We start from the raw sequence: 10,170 nt of genomic DNA, 5'->3' as shown, positions 1-10,170 counted from the left end.
GAAATGACGCTTACTTGGATAACCGACGACATCAAGAACTAATCCGTGATGTGGGTCGCAGCGGGAGCTAAACACTTGCAGGATTTCCTCCCGATCCCTAAGCTTTACATAGTATTAGTTGGCATAGCAGAGTTTTGACCTCCCCGTTTTGGGGATGTGAGTGTACAGTTTGTATAGAACGAGTGTATTCGACCCGTCGAGCTTTTCCTTTTATTAATATAGCTGCAGCTCTCCTGCTAGCTCATTTAAAACAAAATACATGTATGTTTAGTGCATAATTCGTACTATAAACTCTAATAATACGATAACAATGAGTACTAATATAATGAAGCGAGAAGCGAGCTTAATTAAGTAAGCTAACCACGGGTGCTTCTTGCTTCATCTATGCGACTTTAATTTGTCTTACAACTTGTGGCACTGCGAGCTCTAAACTTCAGTTGTATAAGCTCCTCTACTACCTCTGCCATGGATGGTCTTTCATCTTTGTCTTCCCTGAGACATCGGACTGCCAACATGCCGATCTGATCAAGGCACTCCACATAACGAGGAGAATGAGCATCGCCATCAGAGGAGATGATATCTCTGTCGTACATCATCCTTCCATTGCCGTCCTCCTTGCAGGACTTGACAAAGTCCACGGGGAGGCTATTATTGTTGCCGTACCTGGCCGTCTTCCTCGTGATGAGCTCGAGGAGCACCACACCAAAGCTGTAGACATCACTCTTCTGTGTGAAACGGCCCGTCTTGATGTACACAGGATCAATGTAGCTCATGTCCCCCATGACGCACCAATTGGCATGCCTTGCGATTGACTCAAGCTTTGACGACCCGAAGTCTGAGACTTTGGGAGTCAAGTTATCGCCGAGGAGGATATTACCAGTCTTGACATCCCCGTGCACAAGACTGCGTCCGCCATGGGAGTGCATGTAGGCAAGAGCTTTTGCAGAGCCTATGGCAATGTCCAAGCGTGCTGAAAGCGGGAGCGCACGTGGTGTAGAACCACAATGAAGCACATTGTAGAGGCTCCCGTTGGAGACGTACTCGAAGACAAGCATGGGGACATCCGTCTCGAGGCAGCAGCCGATGAGGCGAACAAGGTTTGCATGGCTGACCTGAAACTGAATGGCGATCTCGTTCACCAGATCGTGATCATGCGAGGGTTTCATGCCTTCTACGATGGAGCGCTTAACGGCGACTCGTAGGTTCTCATGGGTGGTTCCCCTATAGACCTTGCCAAAGGCACCTTTTCCGATGGGGGTGTCATAGTGGTTCGTGATATTCTCCAGCTCTAGTTCGGTGAAGGTGTTCATGTTCATGCTCTTCATTATTTGACCGCCATTCTTGTCAAAGAAGCCACTCCGCATTCGCCGCTTGTGCTCCTTGCGTAGTAGCACCAGAAGAAGGCTGGCGACCAATGTTGCTGCAAATTAAACACACGTATGGAATGATTACAATGAAAACATGCAGAATCAGAATTTCCATATATACCTCACCAACACCAACAGCAATATAAGATCATCAAAATAATGTGTCAATATACTATTTATTGGAATACTAAATTCAACATAAATTAATATTGTTGGGGATCGCCCAATAAGATGGTCACCTCAAGGTCGTTCGAATCTAAGGGGGCGTTTTCTTCCGGTGACTTATTTTTAGCACGTGTCACATCGAATGTTTAGATACTAATTAGGAGTATTAAACGTAGACTATTTACAAAACTCATTACATAAGTGGAGGCTAAACGGCAAGATGAATCTATTAAGCCTAATTAATCCATCATTAGCAAATGTTTACTGTAGCAACACATTGTCAAATCATGGACTAATTAGGCTTAATAGATTCGTCTCGCCGTTTAGCCTCGACTTATATAATGAGTTTTGTAAATAGTCTACGTTTAATACTCCTAATTAGTATCTAAATATTCGATGTGACGGGTGCTAAAAATAAGTCAGTGGAAGAAAACAGGCCTTGCTCTACCTCGAATCCCTGCAAGATACCTAACCTCGGGAGGGGACCTCTGGCTTCGAGCATGCTGTACGTGGAAAGCAAACATCTAGGATCCAAAGTCGAGGCCGAAGGTAAGACGAGGTTATTGATGGTTTCCTGACCCAGTAACCTTGCCTGGTTGTCACTTTATGCAGGTTTGGGTAGCGAGCGCGTCCAAAGCTTGTCTAGCCTGGGATGAGCAGTCGAGGGCGTTAGGACATCCGAAGCTGATTAAATCTCCTACTTCGAAGTCAAGGGCGCCAGGGAAGACCTGGAGTCTAAAGAGGGTCTGCATACAAGTTCGAGGCAACCTGGGTGCCCGAAGATAATTGAGCTTCGGGCGCGAAGCCGAGGAACACGATGACGTGAACGACATGGGAGCGTGAATCACAGAGCCCTATGAGAGCGTGAATTGCGGGGTTATCAGGCGGCAGGAAAAGTGTGACTTGCAAATGACCTAAGTGTAAAATGACCTAAGTGTAAAGAATATTTTAAGGATGTGGTAGTTAGGCGAGGCCAAAAATGTAATGTGAGGATGTGCTCCTTTCACTATAAAAGGGAGGTCTGTTGTAAACCCCTCCATGTTCGACATTTAATGAAGTGACGCATTCCTTTCCATCCTCTCAACCTCGTTGTGCCTTGACTTCGCGAGAGCCGAGACGCAACAAATATAAATCATTTAACTTCAGCAATTCAGCTGATTTTTTTTTTGAGAAACCGTGCTAGTTGACTAGTGGAAAAGCACTGCAGCGTATATTTTCTTTACTGAGGTTGATTTGAAGATGGCATGTGGATTCATAAGACTTATCAGCGAATGGAAATAACATATATGTTGCCAAACAAAATTGGATATGTCGGCTCCAGTTAAAACACTAGTTTTGCGTAAAAAAAGAACATTTTTGCTTGTCTTTTGCTCACCTGGTACTGCAGCTACTGTGGCGGAAAATACGAGGCGGCATTCGGACCCTATTCGGCCAAAATTGCATTTCACCTCGTAGCTACCATCTGTGTCAACACATTTGCTACCACTTGGAAGATGATATTGCTTTCCATAAGTCTCAGGATCAGACTTCAGAAGTTTGCACTCATCGATATCTGTACAATAGATGAACCACACCCATTAGAATAACAATCTGATATAACACCATATCTGAGATGAAGGCATGTGTGGCCTTGACACATGCTTTGAGTGCAAAAATTTGGCTAACGACCATCTCGAGTATATAATATTTCTGTTGACCATTATTTCGTGCAGGATATATATACACCCTCGGAAGCACCGGCACTTACTTTCGCATCCCCCAACGACGTACGGATTTCCAGCGTACCCATCGGAGCATTTGCAGCGGTACCAGAGGCCATTCCTGACGTGGACGCGTGTGCTGTTGGCGCTCAAGCAGGCACCATCCTTCTTCATGGCCCAATCGAGCACTAACGGAACGGTCCTTATACCTAACTGTTTGTGAAAAGACGTCTCACCGGTGCCGTCCAGATGATTCAGGCTGAAATTGTACCTAAAATATATACAGGAAGCAAAAACTGTTTGAGGGCGTCTACTAATTAATCATCAATTGGCTGAATTTTTGTTGCTCTCTTGCTCCCCATCATTCACTTTTTTTAATCATCAATACTCTAAATTCATCGTCACATTATTGTTGCCGTTTTCGTGATAGTCAAAACCGTAGAAAATCTTTCCTAAAATTGCATATATATAGTGTATGGAAGTGGAACAGCGACTGTAATCTGGAAAAACGGTGCGCAAATTGAGGCAACTGTTAATCTGAAATTTTTAAGCAAGTTGAAAATAGCAAAGGCTAAATTCTCAGAATCATTAAGCAAGCTGGAGCTTAATTAGCTCCAATAAGAAACTCGTTCGAGCTTGATTCAGTGACAAGCCTAAGAATGAAATAATGTACGATAGACGCGAACGTACCATCCTTTCTCGGCCAAGAAGGCGGTGCTGCAGCTGCTGTAGTTCCACGCAGTGTTGGTGGCGAGCGTGTTCCAACCAACAGTCACCGTGTCAAGGCCTTCGGGGGTGGCCGTCTGGCAGCACCCGTTCCCCGTGCAATTGACATCGTCGGCAGCGTCACCCAGGCTCGCGCACGTCGTGATGCAGCCGCTCAGGTATCGGCCATCGTCTTCCATGTCCTCGCCTGTTAGCAACGCCACGGTGTTGCAGCCGACGCCCGTGAACTCGTTCCTTGCCGACGAGATCAGGAACGACGAGCCGGTGAAGTCGTACTTCCACGAGTCTATGCTGGAGATTGTGTTGGATGAGTTGTAGCAGATATGCGCGACCCCAGTGAAGACGCGCATCTCTCCTGTCGCCAGAGTTATGTCCTTGACCTCGAAGCCTCGTCCGATGAATGCTCTCGCCGGGTTGTAGCTATTGTTGCAGGAGATGGCGAAGCCCTTGTTCTTTGAACAGCCGTCGCCGATGCCGAAGGGGTAGGGGATGTTTATGTCGCCGCACATGCTTGGGCAGCCTGGCCGGGGCCCTGCCACCGGCATTGGCTCCTGCACCAGCACCCGGGAGAGTACCAGACGAGGAGAAAGAAGAAGAAGCCAGAGCAGTTGGAGAAGAGCCTTGGCTATTTGGTACTTCATGAGTGGTTGTAAACAGCTATGAGTCTATCAGCCCGGAAAGAAAAAGCTGCTAATTCAATTCCGGCGCTTGTTGTGTTAGCCTGCCTCGCTCTCTCGCTTTATATGCATACGTAGCATGATCTCTTCTGTATCATATATGCAGAATGACATCATCTTTAATTTTGTTCGCAACACTTTGCACTCGGAGCATAATTAATAACGTCAAGTCAACATTATCGTGTTGGTCAGCACTTCTCGGTTTAAAAAAAATGTTGATATTTGTGAGGAGAAGCAGATGCACGCAAGTCAACCATCTATTTGCAGCTTCCTGACAAACAGTGTGAAATTAAAAGGAGGAGAGTTCAGTGCTGTAAACATCAGAAGGACAGCCGACTCCTTCGTTTGGACCAAAACCACCTTGTACGTGATGCACCACCCATGGTCAGCACAGTTTCATAGTTGACTTTTTTCTTTCTTTGCTACTTGAACTATAAAAAAACGAGCGTGTTTTCCGGGAAAAGTCAATGCATGCATGGCTCCTTGCATTAATTCGTAGTCGGCTAATCAGCGAATACCTGGCAGTCGGCACGCCGGAGACAGGGCCCTTTTCATTAAATAGCTATATATTTTGGTCGTTGGTACTCATGTGAATAGTTTTGGCGTTGGTATTCATGTGTTGCATGCATCATTTTATTAGCATAGGATGTGTGCCTAATTAACTAGCGTGCCATGCACTGTACGTGAGGTTTGAGGGGGTGTTTGGATAGCCGGTGCTAAATTTTAGCACCTGTCACATCGGATGTTTGGATACTAATTAGGAGTATTAAACATAGTCTAATTACAAAACTAATTGCACAACCCCTAGGCTAAATCGCGAGACAAATCTATTAAGCCTAATTAATCCATCATTAGCGAATGGTTACTGTAGCACCACATTGTCAAATCATGGACTAATTAGGCTTAATAGATTCGTCTCGCGATTTAGCCTAGGGGTTGTGCAATTAGTTTTGTAATTAGACTATGTTTAATACTTCTAATTAGTGTCCAAACATCCGATGTGACATGTACTAAAATTTAGCACATGCCTCCCAAACACCCCCTGAGTCAGATTCACTAAAATTTTAGGGTGCGAACGTGCGAGGTTTTAGTTATAGGGTCCGGTTCTTGATGCAAACCAATAAGTTATTATTATTGGTGGGGTGGGGTGGGGTGGGATGGATTGGGTTAATGAGGTGGTTTGAGTTTACTCAATATAATTTGATATGGATTGGAGTGGGTTAGGGTTCGATTTCAACCTAATTAGCGGGGCTACATGTACGCTTTGTTGCGTGTTTTCGATACTGCTAGCTAGGGTGAGAGCAGGAAAATGGAAGACATCATTGTCCACCATTTTTTATTTTATTACTTTGGGAGCATGATGAAGCATATCATATTGGAAAGAATTAAGAAGCGATGTCAGCATGCGAATAATCAGTTGAGCGACGACTTTGTTTTTCGAACAAGGATACAACGTGTATGATTTCGTTTTACACTGACAGATCATTAACTTTGTTTTTTCATTTGTTAATCACTACTAAAACCTGACAAAAACAAGATTTTTCTAAGTTCTCCGTCATGGATTCTAAACATGAAGTAGGGACCAAAGACTACTTATATCTACTATCACCGGTAGAGAACTCGGTATTAGTCCCGGTTGGTAGGGTGCAAATCTCCCGAAAATCCATCCAGGATAAACCAATCGAGATAAAAGGGGGGCCTTTTGTCCCGGTTCACTCAACCGGGACTAAAGACCCCCTTTTATCCCGGTCCACGCCAGACGCTGCAAAAAAATCCCGGGAGGCCCCCTCACACACGCAAGTTGCAAGTCGGAAGTCACGTGTTTTTTCACGCGAAATATGCGCGTGCGTGCTGCGTGGGATTCGAACCCACGATCTCCAGCCTCGCGTGTAGCTTCCTTGCCATCCCACCTACATAGCACATCTGACTATATAGGGGATGCAATCATTTTGTAATAACTCGTGGGGGACCCTTTTATCCCGGTTGGAAACACCAACCGGGATAAAAGATGGTCTTTTATCCCGGTTGGTATTACAAACCGGGATAAAAGGGTTCGAGAGATTTAGTCCTCTTTCAGCCACCCCGTTGGAGACCCTTTTATTCCGATTTGAAACATCAACCGGGATAAAAGATCCCCTTTTATCCCAGTTGGTATTACAAACCGGGATCTTTTATCCCGGTTGGTGTTTCAAACCGGGATAAAAGGCCTCTCAGGGTTTTTTTTCCCACTAGCCTTTGCAACCGGGACAAAAGGTCCCGGTTGATGAGCCCCCCGCAAGTGACCGAGCTTTAATCCCGGTTGGTGAACCTTTTATCCTGGGCCAATTTTAAACCAGAACAAAATGGGGCGCATGGAAGGTGAGTTCTCTACTAGTGTATTTTTTTGGTATTCGTAGAAAAAGGGAAATTCATTTGTTTGGTTTGAAAAATAAAATGAGATGGGCAACCCCTCCTAAGCACCTGACCACAAAGAGAAATCAGAAAAGCCACACGGAATGATACGGAGGAGTATGACGATGGACCAAAAGGACAGCCGATTCCTTCCTTGAACCAAAACCACCTGATGAACCACCCATGGTCAACACAGTTTCATAGTTGACTTTTATCTCTCTTTACTACTTGAACTATAAAAAAACGAACGTTTTGTCCGGGAAAAAACAATGCATGCACCTGGTTAGGGAAAGCAGTGCTCCTTGCATTGACTCGTAGTCAGCGAAGCAGCGAATACCTGGAGTGCCGGTCAGTCGGCAGCCGGCATGCCGGAGATATAATGGGCTACTGTATTTCTTGAAGAAACCGATCCATAAGCAAAAGATCCAGCACTGGCGACTTGTTGGTTGTTGGAATCGTCCAAAAGACGGTGACCCTCAAGATCGGTTCACTCGGCATAAGCTTGCTAGCATAGCGAAATCATTGACCTCGGGCGTTGTTAGCCTCGCAAACCAGTGTGGCGCGACGAACATGCTAGCCTCATGTTGTCCTTTTAGGTTTAGTCTCGAAGCTAAGAGGCACTCAGCTAGAAATGCTCGTTTTTTCCCACTAAAGTGCTTAAAATAGGAACCTGCGAATAATCTATGTGGCTACTACGTATGTGAGTACATGCACGGTTTTGTGGGATCCAAGTCCCTAAAGATGATGTTGCACGAATTTAAAGTATGTAAAATAAAACTATTAATAGTTAATTATTTTCTACCTCCTTATATTTAGATGTTCATGTAAAATTCACATGTTGCCAAATTATAGATGTATAATATTCAACAAGGACTCTTCATGAAGGAAAGAGTAGCAGCAATATGTGAAGGTCTCATTGGATTCCTGGTGGATGAGGTGATAAATTTACAAGGAGAATTTTATTACGATGGACGAAAAATAGACGCTCCGAGCAACAACACCTTGACAGGAAGATCGTAGATATGGTGGACGAGGTGATAAATTCACAAGAAGAATTTTATTACGATGGACGAAAATTAGACACTCCGAGTAACAACACCTTGACAGGAAGATCGTGTAGATAGTTTAATTGATTTGTATAATACACTAAGAGATTTGTATAGTATGCTGTGGACAAAGATTACATTAGAGGTGCCTATACCGAAACTTGTACTCCCAGAAGCGATACAAGGGCTTAGCCAACTTGCTCGCATCACCCTTAGTTAGAGTGAAGTGTAGTTTTGAGAGACCGTGGAATGCAAGCCCAGGGAAGAAATTCGCCTAGGGAAGAACCAATTCCTGAAAAAGAAGAAGATAGTGTTAACCAGTTGGAATGTCATGAAAGCAGAATTGTATATATATTAAGAATTGTATATATAGTATTATAGATACTAGTTTGATTCGTTTAAATACTAGTCTGATTTCATTATAAAAAAGTCTCTACTACTAAAGATTACCTAAAGGGGTACGTACGTGATGCATGAAATTACATGCGCCTACATGGCACGCGCCTGAAATATGCAGGCGCCTGTAATTTCAAGCAGGACTTTAGTCCCGGTTGGCGTGGCACACCAACCGGGACTAAAGGGGATCTTTAGTCGAGTGACCCGGGACTAAAGACCCTCCCTTTTCGTCTCGATTGCTTTATCCCGGATGGATTTTCAGGAGATTTGCTCCCTACCAATCGGGACTAAAGACGAGTTTTCCACCTGTGAACATTTATTTCATTTATATAGAAAACCAAAGACTAATTCCATTAATTACGTACTGCGTACCAGGTTCAGTATAGAACTTTTTTTATTTTGTTCTTTTTTATTTCTTTAACTTTTAAGTTCCTTCCTGTACATGTTGATTAATTACCAAGGTGATTACATCTCTGGCCAGAATACTCTACCTGATGCACACTTAGCCAGAGTTCTTAATGATGTTAAGGGAGCTAGCTAGCTCAGTAGCTCTGCAGCAGCAACATAACTAAAGATTAAGTCGTTAAACTTAGTTAAATAAACTTGCTCATGGCACAAGTTGAAGCCAACCTTCAACTTGAAGAGATGCGTGGAGCATTGATTCCAAAACGCTCAATTTGTTAACGCTGTACTTGCTCATGGGAAAATGCAATAAACCTAGGTATAGGTGCCGTGGTACTTAAACCTTGGGATTAGGTGTAAACTAATCATAGCTCAAGGTATCAAATTCAGTTTGGTTATATAAAGTGCTAACTAGCTAGTGGCATTCTATCTCATGCATGATTGGGTATAGAATTGCGAGGCTCACTGATCGGAGGCTCTCGTAGTGACTCGGGGCTTGAAGACCAAGAAAGGTCTTGCATGTTGACCAAATTGGCAAGTGGGCTTGGAATTACCATGCTAAATGCCCTTCACCCATTTGAGATTAATCATTTGTGTAGTATAATTTTCAGAACATATACCTACTAGGAGGAATGTTGTTGGGGGATTACTATCATATTTCATTGTGTGTTAAATCAAATGTAGAAAACCAATGATCTAACCATCTTGCTTTGTTCACCTAAACCTAGGTATAGGTGCCGTGGTACTTAAACCTTGGGATAGGTGTAAACTAATCATAGCTCAAGGTATCAAATTCAGTTTGGTTATATAAAGTGCTAACTAGCTAGTGGCATTCTATCTCATGCATGATTGGGTATAGAATTGCGAGAGGCTCACTGATCGGTGACTTGGGGCTTGAAGACCAAGAAAGGTCTTGCATGTTGACCAAATTGGCAAGTGGGCCTGGAATTACCATGCTAAATGCCCTTCACCCATTTGAGTTTAATCATTTGTGTAGTATAATTTTCAGAACATATACCTACTAGGAGGAATGTTGTGGGGGATTACTATCATATTTCATTGTGTGTTAAATCAAATGTAGAAAACCAATGATCTACCATCTTGCTTTGTTCACACACAACTGCGAGATGCATGGTAGAAACCCAAAATCTGCCACCAAATAAGATAATTATAATATGAATGGATCAAATATCCCAAATTAACTCTATATGCATACACTGGTAGAGAATTGACCTTTAGTCCCGGTTGGTAGGGTGCATATCTCTCGGATATCCATCCGGGATAAACCAACCGGGACAAA

At 43.6% G+C, this 10,170-nt stretch overlaps 1 protein-coding gene across 1 annotated transcript; it reads right to left on the bottom strand.

Moving 5' to 3' along the window:
* Positions 1-215: 215 nt before the first annotated feature.
* Positions 216-4,743, bottom strand: LOC117845997 (wall-associated receptor kinase 2). The gene is made up of 4 exons (XM_034727094.2): positions 3,923-4,743; positions 3,280-3,503; positions 2,908-3,084; positions 216-1,420 (listed from the first exon to the last, which is right to left on the bottom strand). Exons 1-4 carry the CDS (start codon positions 4,597-4,599, stop codon positions 393-395), a joined length of 2,106 nt encoding a protein of 701 aa, XP_034582985.1. The 5' UTR covers positions 4,600-4,743; the 3' UTR covers positions 216-392.
* Between the last annotated feature and the right edge of the window lie 5,427 nt (positions 4,744-10,170).

This window comes from Setaria viridis, chromosome 2 (genome assembly GCF_005286985.2).
Source record: "Setaria viridis chromosome 2, Setaria_viridis_v4.0, whole genome shotgun sequence".
NCBI lineage: Eukaryota > Viridiplantae > Streptophyta > Magnoliopsida > Poales > Poaceae > Setaria > Setaria viridis.
Note: the sequence above shows the minus strand (reverse complement) of the source record. Positions and strands in the feature narration are given on the sequence as shown.

Coding starts and splice junctions, on each gene's coding strand:
- LOC117845997 (XM_034727094.2), bottom strand. CDS start 4,599: ATGAAGTACCAAATAGCCAAGGCTCTTCTCCAACTGCTCTGGCTTCTT. Junction 3,085..3,279: donor CGTCGTTGGGGGATGCGAAA/GTAAGTGCCGGT, acceptor TCTATTGTACAG/ATATCGATGAGTGCAAACTT. Junction 1,421..2,907: donor CACAGTAGCTGCAGTACCAG/GTGAGCAAAAGA, acceptor TTTAATTTGCAG/CAACATTGGTCGCCAGCCTT.